General features: G+C 44.5%; 1 protein-coding gene across 8 annotated transcripts in view; it reads left to right on the plus strand.

Annotated features, from left to right (window-relative positions):
• Nucleotides 1–19,866, plus strand: part of LOC126873726 (uncharacterized) — an 81,436-nt gene that overhangs the window by 53,843 nt on the left and 7,727 nt on the right. For 7 of the 8 annotated variants that reach the window (XM_050634904.1, XM_050634912.1, XM_050634905.1 and 4 more), the window contains 3 exons: nucleotides 15,068–15,217; nucleotides 18,656–18,937; nucleotides 19,663–19,749. In XM_050634904.1, the coding sequence (XP_050490861.1) occupies nucleotides 15,068–15,217; nucleotides 18,656–18,937; nucleotides 19,663–19,749 (519 nt within the window). The remainder of the gene's footprint in view (nucleotides 1–15,067; nucleotides 15,218–18,655; nucleotides 18,938–19,662; nucleotides 19,750–19,866) is intronic. The other variant, XM_050634913.1, reaches the window with a different exon arrangement.

The following is a 19,866-nucleotide window of genomic DNA, read 5'->3' on the forward strand; positions in this document are numbered from 1 at the left end:
AATAGTTTCTAGGTTAAATTCATTTTTCATTTATGCGAAATTCACCGTTCACTGAATTTCCCGACTCGTCACGAAACCAAAGTATATTCCGATCTCTCGCGTATTCCAGTCAGGGTGTGACGTTCAAAATCTAACGCCTCGATCGACCGACCGACCTTCACTTTCGTTTCGACGTTTCGAGCTCGATGGAAATCAATTTCGCGAAACGAATCCCAAGGTTGGACGAGTCCCAAGTCGTTGGAAGTCGTCGTTCAAAGATCTCTGGGAAAAGGTAAAGGATCGCGCCACTTTAACTACGAATCGTCTGGGAACCTAGTCAACTGGCGGTTGTTCGGTTCGATCGTTGCCACAATTTTTCGATCGTTGGTCACTATGTGAACCGACAATCGGGGTCGGTCTATCGATCAAAGCGGGCGCGGAAACGCAAAGAAAACGACAGTGAGATTCCTCGCGGTCTGCGACCGTGACGATGATATCCACGCGTGTTCTCAGGTTCTATCCTGCCAACAGGAGATGCACATTACAACACCGTGTGCCTCGCGGGTAATTATATGCCGTGCCAGAAGGGTTGCCAGGTGCCAGGGTCGTTAAACCCGGACATCCTGTGTTCTAAAAAACACGACGCGCCGCTTCCTAACTGTATAAATAATAGTACGCCTTTATTCCGTGAGCCAACAGTCGAGCGTGGCCGCGACGCTCGCCCGAAAATAATCTACATATGCGATTTGCTGCGAGATATCGCGATATGAGAACGATCGCCACTAATAATCAATCCCTTGTTGCATCGTAATATCGTTTGATATCTGCAACGGTACGTAATGGTAATGGAAAGAGGCGATAGATCTATAGGCAAAAGAAAGATTCGTTTCTTTATAGGAAATGGAGATTGTTATTAGCAGGCTGCGGATTTCTATGGAAATTTATGGTTTTATGAGCGCAACTGAAGGAACAAAACTTACATAGAGATTCGTTTCATTTATTAAAAATGAAAAACCAGCGTTAAATTACGAGTACTTTATCGTGGCTATTTTCTCTACTTTTATATATCTCTACGTATACTGTACGGTTTTCCATAAATTTATAGTTTTACATAAATGCACAAGTATCTACAGTGTAATAATTACGATGTTCCATGCATGTGTATGCGTTCTTTAGCCGGTTTAACGTTTCCAGTGAGACGATAATTCTCCAACGTTTCGATAATTTCCTGATGATTCTGTAAGTTTATTTAAATCGTGCCAAGCAAACGAATACTCATGGGAAACGGGGTTGTACGTAAGTTAAAGCCACACGGCAACTTGGATTCGCGTCGTACGCAATGAACACGTTAATTAATGCCACGGAATAAAGATCGTGCTTCTCCGGTCAGAGCACACGCGATCCACCCACTCGTGCAAACATAAATAGAAAAGATTTGTTCGACCGGAGATTCGTTCTTGGAGCACGGGCTCGACAAAGACTCGATTAACACCGACGAGCAGGTAAACAAAGCGTTCATTAAACGACGCGTTGCCGGCAATGAAACGAAGAGAAAAAGGAGGTCGAAATTCGGTGACACCGGCGTGAAAAAAGGAAGAAAAAAAAAGAAACTAGTGAAAACGCAGCCGGTCTCACCGACACCCCGGGGAAAATCGGCGCGTTGGTGATTCTTCAAAAGCCCGGGTGGGAAACGCGCGCTTGAATTTTCTCCCGGTGCGCGTCGGGACAACCGGACGGACGAAGAAAGAGGATGGCGAAAGCGCGAGTAGCAAACAGAGAGAGAGAGAGAGAGAGAGAGAGAGAGAGAGAGAGGGAGGGAGGGAAAGAAGAGAGAGACAGAGAGGACGAGTGCTCTCGCACGTGTTAATGGGATTTTACGAGCGACGCGTGGCGAAGGAAAAGGTCGTTTCACGAAATTAACACCCGCCGAAGCGAGTGAACTCGTAAAAAAATATAATCGATATTTTCGTACAGGCGTAAGTACTTTTTTCCCCATCCTTCCTCTCGCTTTCTCTCTCTCTCTCTCTCTCTCTCTCTCTCTCTCTCTCTTTTGTCGTCTGCGTTCACACTGAGTCACGCTTCTCTTCCCTCGAAACACACACACACACACAACAAAACCAATTCTCCTTCTCTCTCCTACCATCAGCAGTGGCGTAGAAGATTAATTTGTTTTACTCGTGTCTCGGAGTTTAATATTTTTCATTAGATCTCGCTCTTGCTCGTTTCCCTCGGCCCCTATTGGCGTACATCCACATTGTCGCAGCTGTCTCGACGTCTCGCGAGCCACGTTTCAACGTAACAATTCGCAGACCAAGCTTCGCGATGACGAAGAATCGCGCCACCTATTCGCAGGCCCTTCGGGATCCACCGATTCACTCCACGCCTCGACGAAACTTGCAATTTCAGCTCGCACGCGATCCCAGCATCGTTCCCACGGATAACTGTATTTTACAAAAATGTACGCCCTCACGCGGTTGTTTACCGCGTAAATATCCTAATCGATCGTTCGTCCAACTTATTTGAATAAACGTCAGATGTTAACGTCATTCGAGCTCCCTCAGCAGTTAGCTCGATCAACTCTGCTTTCTATGCAGCTTTTCCATCTTCTTGCATACTCCGTTACTTTATTACGCGTTATCGCTAGACGCGATTGCTGCGAAATCGATGCTCGTTATCTTAAGAAAGAGACGAGTTATTCTTATAAATGTACTTGCCGTTCTTTTCTGTATTCCGATTTATGAAGTCGATCCGGCAAACTCGTCCAACCGAGGGTATATACGAAAGCAGATGCGTTACAAGGAGTGCTGGTTTAATTGCGTAATGAACAGGATCACCTACGTTCGAATCTCTGATAGAGCGTCGAAATATTTTTCACGGTATTTCCTCGAATCTTTCAAGGAATATTCAGGAATATTATTTCTATTCGCTATTTCCATACGAAAATTACCGCGCAGTGGCGTAGGAATTTCAAGTATCGGTAGAATTGATATTAATACCGACGGTAGGAAACGCTCTTGCGTTTAATACACCAAGAATAAAGAAGGACGATTCGAGTGTGTGCAATGTTATCGATCGTTAGTACAAAAGTTCGATCAACATATAGCCGTATAGAAATTCTGGAGAACTTCGGCTTACGTGTTCCAAACAACGAACGACGTTCGTCGTAGCGGTCTCGAATTACGAGTATATGTGTATATAGTGTCGGGCGAAAGGTTCACGTTCGGTCAAGGGGTGTAACCAATCATGTTAGCTCTCGTCGCGTGTGATTGGAGGAGATAGATTGATTACGATTGATTGATTGCGATTTTTGAATGTATTTACGCACAAAAGTAGCGTGCGTGTACTCGCACACAGACAGCTGTGTTGTCACGATACTTAAACGGTTTCGCGACGTGTGAAGCGATTTACAGATAGATGGCGATTTAACTTGTCTGTTCCGAGGTATGATCGCGGTTCTAAAGCGCACAGTTTCGACATTTTTAATACTATGATACACTTTTATTGTTATTAATATTACTATTAATATCGATAATATAGTTTCGCCTTTAGACGGGCGACGCGCTCGGTGCCGGCCTATTGCGAGACGCGTATACCGTTCGGCTTGACTTTGTTCTCGAACGGGACAAGAAAGAACACGGAGAACGGGCGACAGGCTGGAGATAGCGGCAAATTATAAAGTGATCGGCCGAGCAGCACACAACACGTCAGAATCGCTAATACCAGAGCGAGAAAGCATTACGCATATTCTATTCGTCTTTTATTAAACGATGTCACTGTTCGTTCGAGCAGAAAAATTTATGACTTTTCGCTTTCGCGGATTTATTACTCGTTCTTGGATTTCTCACTCTGTCGGCGAGTTGCTTATTTCGAGACAGCAACGTTCCTCGTATCCTTCTTTCCGTTGCGCGTTGCGCCTTTCGCAGAACCGAAAGCCAGTGGATATGCGTGGAGGTGGCGGAATGTAACACCCCAATGGAATTCGAGAGGTCTTTCGATCGGTGTTCGCGCGACCGTTTGCAAACTCCGTGGTTTGTCACGGGATCTTCTCGCCTATCGAGCTATGGTACAGTGCCGCGAGGAATTTAAAAATTCGTGGTACCGCAAATCCGTTGAATCAGGTGTCGTCGGAGTACTAAGCACGCAGATGGTCGTGACACTAAAATTTTACATTTGTCAAAAATAGCGATTGTGCTTGGCCGTGGTATAAAGTTGGCGTAACGGAATAGTCGGTAGATCGCGTTATAACGAGGTAACTCGATTCGCAAAGTGGCACGACAAAGCGGTAAAAAGAGCTTGATTCGAGATACTAATGGTGGAGATGCGTGGATAAAACTCATCTCTGCGATCTGGAAGAAAGCATTGTCCATCGTGCGGAGGGTGGTGTCGTTAAGCCTAATAACGAAAGTTGAAGAAGTCAATCGCGCTGTATTATATTAATCGTCGAAACGTGGCACTCGGTGCGCATTGACGTTTAATCGTATATCCGAGGAACATTTCGCTATAGAAGGCGTGGTTTCGCCTTATCTTTCGCGCGATTGGCTATCAAAGTCGAGCAGGGAACACGTAGTACTACGTGAAACGTTGGAAAGGCGCTTAGGATCGGGTGTGGAACGTTGTCTCGTTGGTTTTTCCCTGGAAGAGAGAGGCAAACGTGTAACCAGTCAAAGGAATCGAGCAATGTGCCGGGCGAGATCGGCCTTCGCATTGCTCGAATTTTCCAAAAACTTTCGAAATCGCTCGAATAAATCGCACGTTGTTCACACACGTGTGCGATTTGTTCCTCTCGATCTGTCGGACAACGTCGCGCTTACGTTTCCTCGGTTGTTAAGTCGTTGGAGCGTGACGATTACAAATCAATGAAATCTCGCTGGGTTATTAGAAAATCAGCGCGTGACTACGTTCTACTTTGTAGAGATCGGCGTGTTCCTTACGCCACTGCGATCGTGGAGACACGCAAGCCCCATATACATACGGCGCGAGCAAGTGGAGACGCGTACGTACACTCCCGTTCATAAGTATTGGCACATGTATGAAAAGTTGAGTAAACTCGAAAAATCGTTAGGAAATTAACCGAACCGTTAGCAATCGCTATCTCGTTCGACGCGTTAGACCATAAAGCATCCACGTCCGACTAACGCTTTATGAAAAACATAGCCCGAAACTACCAGCAGGTCCAAATTAATCAAACAATCGTGAAAACTGTATTACGTACAAAACTAAATACTGCTATATTATAGCGTTTAATTTTACTTATTCGTTTCTTAAAAGTTACGAGCTAATGGTTTAAGACAATAGCATGTTCCAACTGTAATTGTAATATGTTTGACAATGTGTAACGTACTGCAAAATAGTCCTTGTTCGGAGATTGAAACTACCTCGGTAAAAAGAGTGGCGATCGAAAGACGAGGAAAGAGTTCGCTTTGTTACATCAAATTTTATTATTTCAACATCAGATATACCAGACGTTTCCGATCTAACGTTAAGAACGAAATAACGAATTCTCGAACGTTTTGAAAATTACCTAATGATTTTTCGAGTTTACTTAGGTCTTGATAAGTATCCTAATACTTCTGAACTGGGATGTACATTCGGAGCGTACACACACTCACCTCGGACAATTGCGTTTGTCTTCTCTCTTTCTCGATTCCGGTTCCCTCTTTTTCTTCCCTTCGACTGCCTCGCTCTTCCTTTCTTCCTCGCACCCTTTCCCATTGCACCTCTCCTTTTCCATTTTTTCCTTCTCTCCCTCGCCGTCAATTCTGCAGTTCCCCCTTCCGCTTCAATCTTCCTTCGCCCTATCCTTTCTCTCCTCCTGACTTTTTTATCATTTTTCGCTGGCCCCTCTTTTCTATTTTTTTTTCTTTCTTTCCTTCCTCTTCCTACCCTTCCCACGTTCGCTCTTTGACTTTGCCTCTTTTTCTCCCCCTCGCTGCAGCACTATTTCTACTCCTCCCTGCCCCTGTCCTTTTACTCTAGCACGCTGTTTCTCATTATCTCTTTTTCACTTTGCCTTCATTCGCCTCCGCTACTCCATCCTCCTTTCTCTCTGTCTCTATCCGCAGCATTGTCCCTTTTGTCGTCGTGACCCTCCGCTATCCTCTCTATTCCTCCCTTCTCTCGCAGCAGCCGCGGCCTTTCCCTTTCCTCCCGTGATATCATATCACAGAGACAGCGTCTAGCTCGCGTGCGCCTGTGTGTATATTCCGCGTCGCTCGACGGAAGCAGGACCAAGGTGAAAATTCGAAAATTTCACCGTTCGCTTTGTCACGGCCCTGGCCTTCACGGTCGGCCGCTTTCTCAGAATTCGTTCACTCGTCGGTTACGATCCTTCCCTCGACCTAGAACGCGTTATGCCACCAGTTGGTCCCGCGTTACAGCTGCGACCAGGCGAACTTGTAACGCTACATAGAGATGGCCGTGCCGTGTTGCCCGATAATCTAATAACGTTCTTTGGAACGCGGTAGACTGAGTAGGTCGTACAAATTGCTAATACTTTGCTGCCATTCGACCAGTTCGCACGCCTCGCGTGTTTCGCTTCGATTTTGTTGCTGGAGAACGGTTACGTAATTTCACGCAACGAGCCAGTTTGTTAACGATCCCATATAGTTGCATTCGACTGGATGAAAAAGAACTCGAACGATTGATACCGAATCCAACGAAATTGCGCAACGCCTACGAGGTTCTAAAGTCGAAAGCAGCACAAACGTTGGAGCATTCGCGAGGCGAACGTGTTGGTTTTCACTGATTTCGGCTCTCCATTCATCGATAGAATACGATGAACTCGGCAGATATGTAGCCGGCTACATGCAAATCGTGCGTATGCGTTATTTATGGAATTACGTAAGACGTTTCTTCTTCCTTTTTTTTTTGTCTTTTTTGTGTATGTGTGTGTGTGTGTGTGTGTGTGAAGAGAATCTGTTTGGACGGACTCTCGCTAATATAAACGACAACCGGCTGTCTCGCGAGTGTCGTCGACCTCGCTCCACGATCACTTTCAGCGTCACAACGGGAACTTCGATTCGATCCAAGGCTCTCGCCCTTTCAGACCCATCTTCGTCTTCTTTCTGCTCTCCTTTTTCTTTCTTCGCTAGACTTTTACGTTGCATCGATTCCTCGATCGTTAGAGACGTCGGTTTGTGCTAATTACATCTCGTCGTATCTTTCCTTTCCAATGTGACCAATAATCTAAATTACCTGCTACGTCGTAACGAACTTACTGAAAATTCCTTCGCAGGAACAGATTGATAGAGAAATTAGATATCGGGATAGATTTTTGTATTAACATTGTGTAATCGTTGGTGGAACTCTGATTGCTCCGAAAACGGTACATGATCTATACCTTCCTTTCTTTTTTTTCTTTATTTCCTTCTCGCGGAAAATTCGACAGCAGCTCCGCTGGAGGCTTGTCTAGACCGTTTACCTTGTTTTATAAAAGTCCTCTTAACTTCGAAACGTTCAGTTACAGGCTCGTTAACCTCTTTCGTGCAATGGTTTTAACGAAACGTGAGATTAGTTTGGAAAAGTGGAAAAAAAGAAAAGTGTGCGGAGGAGATGCACGAAAAAAGTCGTTGGCGAAATCGGATTTAATTTCGTTGCTCCGATCTCTTCCAACAGCTTGTCGGTATTTTTTCTTTTCTCTCTCTCTCTCTCTCTCTCCCTACACTTTCCTCCCGCTGCCCGATATTACGAAACGAAACGTGCCGTCGTGCACGCGTTTCGAAGACGCAGATTCGATTTTTTGGCTGCGAGTCCCTTTTTCAAGGGCGCACCTACCTCCGTCGCGGCCGCAAATTCCTTTTTACCCTTCCGTTTCGTTTTCCTCCTGCGCTGTCTGTTCCAGTATCTCTCCCCTTTTGCTTCTGCTCGTCGGTCGCCAGAAACGGGAAACGCCTGAACTATCGATCGAATTACGTAACTACAGGCAGAGGCCGGTAATCTCGTTTTTCTAATGAACTTCGTAGCGAGCGAATGCCCCCTGCGTCGGACGACAGCCACAAACCGTGCGTCATATTTCGTCGCTCGATCAAAAACTACGTCTTCTTCTTCAGCCACCCTCCTTCGACGATCCAACCCTCCAAACGCGAACACACCGACTAACTTTCTCTGGCTCTTTGTCCACCGTTCCACGGTATTTGAATATTTTAGTCGAAACATTGAGCGGGATATTTAACCGATAGAATTACTCGTTGGAGAATCATCGACTCGTTTGCCACGTGCTTGCGACGTGCACGTCAAAAGTAGAAAACGTCTCGGTTACGCTTTCTCAGACGTTAAACGGGAATAATATGGATTACACGGTGAAGCAGCGTTCGCATTTATTATTTTTCCTGCATTGGTAATGACAATGAACGAGTCGCAAAAGCGAACCTTCGCTTTCTAAATATTACTTGAACAGGTTTGGTGCTCTTTCGACACGCGTTTCCATTATTTCGCGTTGCCACTGAAATACGGCAAACTGTGTACACCGTCGGTTAGCCGGTCCTGCTTTAAACCGATCGCATTTTCGTCGAGAGGAGAACGATCGACCAGCAGAAAAATCATCGACACGGTCCGTTGTCGCGTGTTTGTTGATCCGTCAACCGGTAAACGATAGTCGATATATATTTTCGATTGTTCGACCAGAGAGATTCAGTGCCGTAAAGGCCAGTTAAGCAAAAGTCTACTCCGCGTGTGAGATATGTCTTTTGCTTTTCGTCAAAATGAAAGCGTTCGTTCTATGTTTCGAAGGAGGCGTTGAAGTCTCCAAAGGTTCGGCTGCTAGAAAAAAAGCTAACTATACAGTCTCTTCGAACGGAAGCCTCGTGTTCTTTCTCGAAAGTCCGTGGCAATTTGCAGGCGACACGAGAACGCCGAAAGAGCTTGTGCGAAGATTGGCTGGTGGAGACGGCGAATGGCAAAAGCAAAACGACCAAAAAGGGGTGAAAAATTCGCAACGATCGCGAAAGACAGTCGCGTCTCGCGGCCCGTGCCGACGCGACGTGGCGTTATTGCAGCGAGGCAACGAGGCCGCGCATATCAATAAATAACCGTAAGGCAGCGTTAACATCAACAACGATACGTCGGCTATCATTCCGTGCTTCTTTGCCACCACCCCCCTCGGTCGGGTCCGCGTCAGCCCCACGGGGGTGTGCACACGTAGGTACAATCGATTGCGTCTGCCAAGCTTTTACGCCGGGGAGAGAAAACCGGCGAATCGACAAATTCGACGCGGCGCACCCCCGTCTCCGAGGAAGGGGTCGCTCACCATCGGCCCCGTCCATTTATATCCTCCTTTCGTCCTCCTCTTTCCTACCCACCCCTCGTCCTCCTACCCCATCCTCCTCCTCCTCCTCCTCCTCGTCGTCGTCCTCCTCCTCCTCCTTCCTTTCTCCAGGCCACCCATCCTCCTTTCTCCTTCCTTTTCTCTTTCTTTCTTTTATTTTTTATTGCTATTTTTTTTTTTATATTCCCGGGCGAAAGACGAAGCACCCCGTTATGCACGATAAAAAGTTTAATGTCAGAGAAGACGTCGTGGGCGGCGGAAACGAGGAAGGGCGAAGAGGGATGAGGTGGTATGAGGAGGGGTGGGTAAGGAGGGGTCTGCAACTGGGATGGGTGGGTGCGTGGGGTGGGTAGGCGCGGGTTCGACGTCGGGACGTGGCGGCAGAGGGGGAGGGGGGTGAAAGTGCCCGGGGATCGTAATGACTCGATATGAAACCCGGGCAGTGCAATTTCTTTCTTCTTCTGCCCTTTCCTTCCTCCCCCGCGCGTCTCGACGTCTTCCTCTTTTTTCATCGCAGTATTTCCCCATAAAAGCGGCTCGGCATAATAAAAAGCGTTATATAGCTGGCACTGAAAAGTAACGCGCGTCTCTCTCTCTCTCTCTCTCTCTCTCTCTCTCTCTCTCTGTCTTCTCTCTCTTCTCTCTCGTTCTCTCTTGGTCTTTCTCTCCCCCCTCCCCACTTGATCTGCTTCGCGCTCGTGTATATGCGTTTATACGCGCGTGTGAATGTTTGTGTATAGGTTTGCGCCTGTGTTGTACACGTTTGTGTACACGTGTGTGCGTTTGCAAGGAAACTGTATACGTACGTACACTAAGAAACAGACACGGCGGCGTAAGGTCTTTTACGGCCTTATTTGCGGAGACGTAAAAATCGCGAAAATCAATACGGAACTTCTAACATTAAATATTCAGGCTATTGACTGGGCGGGGCCGAGAGCCAGACACTCTTTCGTACCTGAGAGTTCCTCGGCTCCTTCCATGGGAAAAACTATTCTTCCGCGATCGCGATACGCTCGCCGCGCGCCAGACGAATCGAGAAACGCAGCTGCTTCCAGATGTTTCGCGGCTTCTCCGGCCTTTCCACGATACTTTGATCCTGCTACCAGTCTGCGTCCTACCACGTCCTTCTTCTAGCAAATGTTCGGAAATTTTATTAAACCGTCGATAATATCTATCGATGCCATCTGACACGGAGTGTCTTTTACAAAATTATCACCAGAATCTTTTTTTAGGTGGCGTTCAATTAATGCGTAACCATCGACAAAATTTTGCGAGTCATAAATTACGAGTTAGGTACCAGCATCGGTAAATTGGTTCTCTCTTCCGTTCTCTTGGATGAAGTTTTCGGATAAAGGAATTTCCAAACGATGCCAAGGATGACAATTCCCTAACGGTTACCAAGTAGAAAGAGTATTTGACTGAATTCGCGATTTTTATCTAATCAAATAGAGGGTCTTTGAAAGCGTAAAAATTCTGAAAACTTTGGAGCTGAATTAACACGAGCACGCTAGGTTTATATTTTGAATAATACGAGTTGAACAATTGGGCGAAATCCTGGCGTAAGGTTACCGTGAACGTTCAACGTGATACAGGTTTCCCTGTATATTATCATTACTATCGATTACTTATTCAACGATAGCTGATTAGGAAAATTATTTTCTTCTTTCTAGGTTGTCTTAAAATAAAATCCAATCTTTTGTAGTTTTTGAAATTTGCGCATCTTATTCTTTGCTTTCTAATCTTTAAAATTTCTAGCTTTCTAGCTGTTCGGGAAGTGAGTGAAATTTCGCTTACAAAATTCCACCCAGAGACAGACAGACAAACAAACAAACTGAGAGGTAGGCGGAAAAAAACTTGTCAGTTTTTTTTAAATTGTATCGTATTATCGTCAAAAATGAGCATGTTTCCAAAGTTAAGCTTTCTAGCTGTTCGCGAGGTGAGTGAAATTTCACTCAGATAGACAAACAAACAAACAAACCGAAAAGTATTATATCGTATATCGTGTTGGCATTAAAAATGAACATGTTTCCAAAGTTAAGCTTTCTAGTTGGTCGGTAAGTGGGTGAAATTTCGCTTTAAAAAATTCCACTCGGACAAACAGGCGGAAAAGTAAGCTAAATAAAAACCATTAAAAAATGTTGTCAATTTTTTTAAATTATGTTGTCTTGTCATTGGAAATGAAAGCGTGTTCGAAATTTCAGCTTTCTAGCTGGTCGGCAAAATGAGTGAAATCCCGCTTATCAAATTTCACTAAGGACAGACAAACAAACAAACAAAGAAACAGGAAAGTAAGCTAAATAAGAAGCATTAAAAAACGAAAAATTCTTCCCTTGCAATCTTCAAGTTAACTGATTACTTTACTTCACGCAAAGGACTACGAGATTGTGAAAGACAGTGTGTAATTTGTAAATTCACCGATATTAGTCGGCAAACGATGGTGCAAGGGAGACCAGATTTCTACATCCTTTGGTACGAAATAATTAATTGTTTACGAACGCGAGCTTGGAACGTAGATATTTTTGGTACCGATTTTCATTTCGATACATACCAGCGCAAAATGCCTTTTTTCCCCCTCCGAGAATAATAGGATATTTGATGCTCGTTATGATTAAAAACGATTTGCGCGTGTGGAGTGATCAATGTTGCAATGACAATTTTCAAAGAGCGGGCCAGGATATTCGAGGTTCCTTTTGACGGAAAATTGTTTGATGTATGAAACGATTAACGCTTTAACTGAGCAATTATTTCCAGGGAAAAGCGCAATATCCGACGTTCTTTCTGTAACCGGCAATCAAATTCGACGTTTGCAATTGGTTGAATTGTTTCGGGCACGTTGTGAAAAATCGGACAATTTGATACGCGGAATTGTCAGACAACGTTTTCGATAATACACGTCGCTCTAACCATAATGCGGCTCATAGTTGGCAAACATTTGTTTCCGCGAACAAAAACGAAAAGCCAAACAACAAAGAAATGAAGAAAAGGGAAGGAGGATATTCATGATAATTCTCTTTCTCTCTCTCGTTCTGTCTCTCCCTCGCACCTGTATAGCCCCGGTTAAAGGGTTAAGGAATAAATAATTCGCAACCAAAACGAAACGGGGGCTTTTGCGATGCAACAATACACCGTGGTACGAATTAATACGTATTCAGTTGCCTCTTTTTACTTGCATGTAAAATTCTATTGTTATTTCGCAGAATAATTTTCAAGGAATTACGCGAACGCTCTGGTATACGGGAGTCGATAGAAACCATGCTCGAGCGACAAAGAGAAAGCGAAAAGAGGCGAACGAAAAAAAAAGGAAGCAGTAAAAAAAAGAAAACATAGGGGGACACGATTTACGGTGGGTTTACGTTTCGCGAAATAAAATGCAAATTCGAAGGGAAAATCGTAGGTACGCTCGTGTCCCGTTCGGTTGACAATTAGAACTCGTGATCGAGTAAAGAACAGATTGGAAATAATTCCTTTCGTTTAAAATATTCATTTTAACCTTTGTTACAGTTTTAATACGCCCCTTTTATAACGCAACATTTTATCGGCAAAAAGGCAAATGTAAACTTGCAGCGAAATAGTTTCCGCCGATTCTAAGGAATCTTTCGCGTAACTCGTCGTGATTTCTCGAACGTGGAATTTCGAAAGAATCTTCGCGTCTAGTCCGAGGGAAATTGCAAGGATAATCGGAACGAAATGTATTCTTCCTGTAACGCGTGACTTGTTGCATCCAGGCACGTTTCGTTCGTTTGAAACTGCGGGAGAATCGAAAAAGCATCGATTTCTTGCGAGAGCGCCGGAGAAAGTAATTTTTCCCGGCGCTGGCGGATGATCCGCGATGAAACGCGCTAAATGCGTTTGACAGGTCTGAAAGTATCGATGATACGTGACAAATCTAGGCTAAGCCAGGCTGATTTGCATCGTCGAATGGAAAACGATATATACCGGGTTTAATCTCGGACAACAAACAAGTTAATGAACGGCAGCGAGGGTAATAAATTTTCCGCAGATTGAAAACAATTTATATTCTACATAATGGCGATATCGATATCTTTTAAACTAAGCACTGCGTTGTGCGTTCGTTACGCGAAAAGCTGGATGGCGATCTTTTAAATTGAAACTGGCAAATCAATTTTTCCAGCGACACATCGCTTACAAGATTATATCTTCTATATTTCGCGATAACCAGATTAACGTACGAGAAAAGGAAAGAGCGACGCGACGCGAGAAAATTACGATAGAACCGGTAGACAGAATACTGACGGAGGATGTGTCGTTTATAAACGACGTGTCAACAAATAAAATTACGATTGACAGAAATACCGGTTGTTCAACGGTGCTAAATACGTAGGCGTGCGAAGCTGTTCTTGAATCGCTTTAAGCCCGCTCCGCACTCGTCCAATCGATCTTAAGCTGATTCTTGGCTGTGTTTCCGTGTCTAAACCAATCCGTGACCTAGATCCAAGCGCGTTTCAGTTCTCAAGGCTTTCGATATCGATTCGATTCAATTTAACACGGTTCCCTTTCGATTCGGTTTCGTCTATTAAGATTGCTCCAGTTCGCTACAGCTCGGTTCACCTGTCTCCGTTTCCACTTCAATTAGGAGAGATCAACACCAACGTGTCGACCGAAACGTGTCCTGTTCTGTGTTCCGTACGATCGAGTTCAGTCTCGAAAGATCCTGCCTCGTATCGTACGTTTTGATTTTAATTCTAATTTTATGTTAAACAGAGAGGCTTAAACCTTCGGAGAACAGATAATAAAACTACGTGCACAACGATGTATCGTGCCATGGTAGATATTACGTGATGAGCACGTGTGCAACTTGAGCGTGAAACACGTGTTTCCTTCTCTTTTTCCTTTTTTTTTTTCCTTTCCACGGATCCGAGTGGAAAGCGTTAAGTTCAGGCAAGTGTGTAACAAGCTTTAGCTCTAAGAAAAAAATCACGGCGGTCAGAGAACGAGAGAGTAGCTTGTTCGTCGAGTGCTTCATTGACTTTCATGACAGATCTGCGCATAATAGCTGGCTTGGGCGTCCAAGCGGAAATACATATTTTATCGGCACTGTTCGGAAGCGCCGCTTAAGAATTCGATCATCTCCGTGATCTGTTCATTGGCATCGTCATCGTTCCTACGTATGCGTATCCGCGTATGTCTTACGTTCACTCCCATTCATAAGTATAGATACCGGAACACCTGCTGCTTTCATACGAAACGGTACAATTAATCCAGAGTATCGAAGAAGCGATTATTTTCTACCAAATTTATAACAATACAGTAAATTATAATAATTATATAATTTTGTATCGAATTAATCTCAGCAGATTTTTAGTTTAAATGCCGTTAGAAAAATCCGACACGCGTTAAACCACTCGAACGAATTAAATTTCCTAGTCATTTCTAATGTTAATTACACTTTCTGCCGTAATACTTATGATACTTTCATGGTACTTACGAACGAGGGGATATATGTGTGTGCTTTCACGTACGTTACGTGTGCGTACCTCTGTGTATGCCAGCGTATGTCGGTGTGCGCGCGGAATAACAGCTCACGTGCGGCGTGCCAATTTTCGGGGTAATTAATGAAGAGCGACGCGGCGTCGCGTGCCCTTATCCGGACCTATGAATTAACTTTCGCTGTGGTCCTCAATTTTCTTCGTTCTTCATATTCTCCTGTCCATTGAACTCGAATATTTGTCAAGGACGCGTTTGTCGGTCACGTTCCCCGCGCGTAACCGGTTTGCCTCGTTTTAATGGTCGATTTGCAAGCGTCGAAACTTTCGACGGATCGTTTAGTCCCTTCATTAACGCGCCCTTTCGCTTTTGTTTTCGCAGGTAGTTCTATCAGCGTGCAGCACGTACTTCGACACGATCCTGTCTCAGTACGAAGAGAAGGATCCCATTGTCATAATGCGGGACGTGAAATTCTCAGACATCAAAGTGCTCGTCGAGTTCATGTACAAGGGAGAGATTAACATTGATCACGTAAGTACTACAAAGCATTTCGTCATCTAAATATATCTTTCAATATGTAATCGTATCGATCGGATAAATGGCCACGAATTGGCCCACTGCGATTCGAGTCAGCCCTCTTTTCGTTACCAACGATCATTCCCTGCCGTCCAATTAATAGAACGAGAGAAGCTTTTTTTAATATTTTTTACTTCGTCGTTACGAGATGTTTCAGTTGATACGATACCGAGCATCGCTATATTTCGACTAATTTCAAGAATCGACGTTGAGTAGCATTGATCGATTTGTAAAAATACACCTGTTCCGATGTATGACCGCTGCTATGGATCAAGCGTGGCCAAATATCCGGACGCTTATCGTACACGGGAAGAGAGTTGGACGAAGTCGTTTGTGAAACGTTGATCGGGCTTTTTCAACGAGCGGCGCTGCTCCAAATGAAAACTGATTAAAGAAATAAAGGCCGCGGAACGTAGCTCTTTCGCCTCTCTTCAGACTCGATTGACGACTTATTTACATCGTGGACATTTACGAGGACACTTGTATGCCGCTGACGGAGGGAAAAATGTCGCGGGGAACGGCGCGGGAACGCGGCTGGCCTCAATTTATTAATAATTGAAGACTTCTGGCTCTTCCAGGTTCGAGAATGCCGCGCTTCAAAGCGACCCGAACTTCCCATTAATCCCTGCGAGCAAAAATCCTCCCGAAGATGCAATTTGTTTTGCCGAGCGCGGTCAATCGTTTCTTCTCGTGCTCGTCTTCTTCTCTCCGCGTGGTAATCGAACAAAAGAGAAGAAGAACCACTTTGTCATCGGTGAAAACCGTCGCGATGAAAATCCAATCGATAGTCCTATTACACCGCCGCCTAATTAACGATCGACCAGGTTTTTCGTATTCTACGCTGATCCTATTTTAATCTCGGTGTATGTTCGTGTGCAAGTGCGTTGGTTGTTTGAACTATCGCTTGACAAGAAACGGGAAACACGCGCGGTGGAAAACGGCATTGCTCTGCATCGTTTACTCGCTACTCGTAGGGAAACGATAAACCGGCGTCGACCAATGGACACCGGTCTGTTAACACGTTCGCTCCTACCGACGCGCGTGTCTTACGTCATTTTAATTATCCGCAACTTAATTACTAAACTCGCGGTAATTGAGCATTGACGCAACTATCTGATTTCTGTATTTATTCAATTATTTTAATTTAATGAAAATATTCAAGGAGATAGGAAACAAGACAGTAGATAACGAGATTGAGAAAAGGAGAATGAGATTGTATATTTTCACAAACGCAATTAAGAAAGCATTATGCGGACAAAAATTGATCTCACACGCTCATTCGACGTTTCCAAAAAATCCTTCTACCTAAATGACGGCTCTTCCATTCCACCTTCAAACTCGAGAAATTTTCTAACGATAAAAAAATATGCCCGGGTCGTAAATAATCCTAACAACACACTTACGAGCGATGGTATCTGTTTCTCTCGGTGTAAGAGGTCGGACAAAGAATCCGAAAGAAAAAGCAAGCGTAGAAAATTTGACCCAATTCCTCGATAAATTCCATTCGAAATCCCAACCTTATCGCGGGACCTTAATTTCTCTCTACTATTTCAATTGCTCGTCGACATCGTCCCTATGAAAAGCAAGGTACCATCGAATACCGAAGAAACACGGAGGTGTACCGTTTCACGTGTCTCGTGCTCGTGCGAGGTGAAACGCGTGTAGCTGGATAAGAATCGGATCCAGGTTGGAAAGAGGATCCCGACAACAGCAACGGGTTCTCGTTCTTCCGTGTTTCTAGTCGTGATCAGGCGGTTGGGTTCGCGAGAGCTTTCTCCGGCTTGGCCACGTTTTGCCTGCAAAAATCCGGCTCTGGTGAAAATCTGTGCACGGCGTGTGGAACGCGGGGCGCATCGAAGTTGTTCGATCGTGGTCGGTAAATGAGCTTTGGCTGTCGTCGATCGGATTTGCGCGAGGTCGGGGCCGTGCGCGTGTTTTTTTCAGCGCCAGGCAAGCTGAAACGAAAGCGGGAATGGCGCCTATGGTGGTGACGGTCGTTTCTGAAATACACATTATCCGCTGCCGGAGACGCTGACCCACATAAGCATTTTTCCAATTCCGTTCGTGGCTGATAGAAAGCCGCGGAGAACCGTTTGTAGAAAGTTCTCATATTATTTAGCATTCTCTCGGTCGCTCTGTTATTATCGCAGCGAAAATTGGCAAATAATAATCGGACCTATTCCAGCGAGGCGTCCAGTTGGCCCGATACAAAACGTTATATCGGATTTTTCCTTCTCTGTCTCGTAGCCGCGGCGATCCGATTCATTATTCGCTGCCTCGAATCCCGGCTTTCGATCGAACAGATTCGGCTGCTACGAGTATGCCCCGGACAGGGCAAATTGAAGCGGCCAGGATTAATGGAATTACTAATTTTTACTTGTGCCGCGCGATCGCTTTTTCCTACGGCTTTTCGAGAACGAACGGAGCAGAGGTAATTAGATTTACTTAGCTCTGCAGCTGGACGAATTTCTTACCGCGTTCGACTCCTCTCGTATACCTATATCTGTGTACTGTAAAGGGTGTTCCAGAAAATCGAGTGGGAAATTTCAGAATTCGTCCAGAAGCCAGATCGATCGATTCCGTTAATTAAATAACAAAGATAAAACGATGATGTGGCAAACGCTATTGTTTTATTTTTCCGAGCCTGCTGAAGCTGAATTCCGTGTCCATTTTACGAAATTGAAAAAATCGACTAGAATTTTGGAAGTCGATCGGTTTGCACTTCGCATCACCCTAAAGTTCGACAACAATTTTCTGACACACCCTGTAGACATGCTACCCTGTAGACTTGGACGAAGGAACTTCCGGGAACATTCCACGCGAGAACAAGAAAATACGTGGAAGCTCGTGCCAAAAACGCTGAAACGACGCGCTTCGTACATTATACCATTTATGCTCGTTTCCTGGAATCACCGCGGAAATATTGAAAGCGGATCGGTTAAAAATATTGCTGCTGGTAACTCTTGCCAGGAATGGTTAAACCACTCAGGCTTAACGTCGGCCGAAACGAGAGGGAACTCTACTTACCTTGATTAGTCGGAGAATATCGAGGATATCTACCATGTACCCTTCTTCTTACGCGGATTTCGTGTCTCTTTATTTTACTATACGTACAAGGCATTTCAGAAAATTGGTGCGAAACTCCTGAAGCACGTACCACTCTTAGAAACAAGCGTGTTTGATACCAACTCTTTGAATATATCTTTAAACAAGGTTCGAAATTTTACCAACTCGATCGAAATCGCGGACGAAAACTCTGACTGACAACCTCTGAAAGCATTAAACGACAAAGAGCAGCTTTCCTCTTCGACAAAGAAAGCTCTGCATCTTTTGAAGATGGGATTCGTTCCTGTTTGCTGGATTGATTAAAATCGCGATGCGTCGATGTTTCAGACGAGATTGTCGTCCCTGCTGAAAACCGCGGAGGATTTGCATATCAAGGGCCTGGCCGAGGTGAGCTGGCGTAGCGATTCCACGCAAAATGATCTAGGAAACAGCGGTCACAGTCCCGGCGCGGCGACTCCAGGTGTCGAGACGGTCCTCAGGGAAGGTGACGCCGACGAACCACCACCTCCGAAACAAAGACGCAGAGGGCGTCCACCTCTGGACGACCCACCCTCGGCTCACGACGTTTTCACACCGAAAATCACATGTATCACCGGAAATGTACGTCAAGTATGGTTCATTTTAGCGTTCCATTTATCGTAATATGTCCATGAAACGAAGAGACTGCTAGAACAAGGAGGCAAAGCTCTACTTTCCAGTAATTCGAATAAACCGATAGAAATCAATGTAAAGTCAGTCAAAATCAAATTACGGACTTTTTCGAACGTGCTACAATTTCGCGATCGATTAATATTCAAATATGAATACGAGAGCTACATTTTCTTTTTTTTTTTTTTTTTTTTTTTTATCTTCTGCTAAATACAATTGAAATATTGGAGCTGGATCCTTGTTACTGCAAACCAGTATCTTCGCACGCTGTTGATTGAACGATCCTAAACGTTCTTCGTCTTTCCCTTTCTTTGTTTATATTTATACCGACTCAGACATGCCTTTCGTTCTTCCAAAAATAATTGGAAGATAATTTCATCACATCTTATGAATTTTGTAACAGATATTTTATGCTTTGAAATGGATAGCCATTTATCGTACAATTAAGCATCGACCGATGAAGATCGTTTGACTCGGCGGTTAAGAATTGATTAACAACGATATAAAGAAACGATTAGCATATTGAACGTAGAATCCAAATACAGAGAGAAACTAATATTTCGTAAAATATCGTAAAAAGATTGAGGCGTATCGGAATTAATCTCTCCATCACATCGATCGCAATCGACAGTTACATAGCGGTTATCTCTTTGACGCGTGTATTTCAAACGTTCTCGATTTCCCAGGAGGAAATGATGAGCGAGGGCGGTGACCACGAGAGTTGGGACGACGAAATGATGATGAATGAAAATAACGAAACGCCACTGCCGGTGGTAAGGATAGCTTCTTCATTTCTTTTTTCTTTTTCATTACATACTTGATATACGATCGCTTTGGTAACGCCCTACGATGATATTTTAACAAGCTGTGTGTATCGTCGTGCTTTGCAG

This window comes from Bombus huntii, chromosome 15 (assembly GCF_024542735.1).
Source record: "Bombus huntii isolate Logan2020A chromosome 15, iyBomHunt1.1, whole genome shotgun sequence".
Lineage (NCBI taxonomy): Eukaryota > Metazoa > Arthropoda > Insecta > Hymenoptera > Apidae > Bombus > Bombus huntii.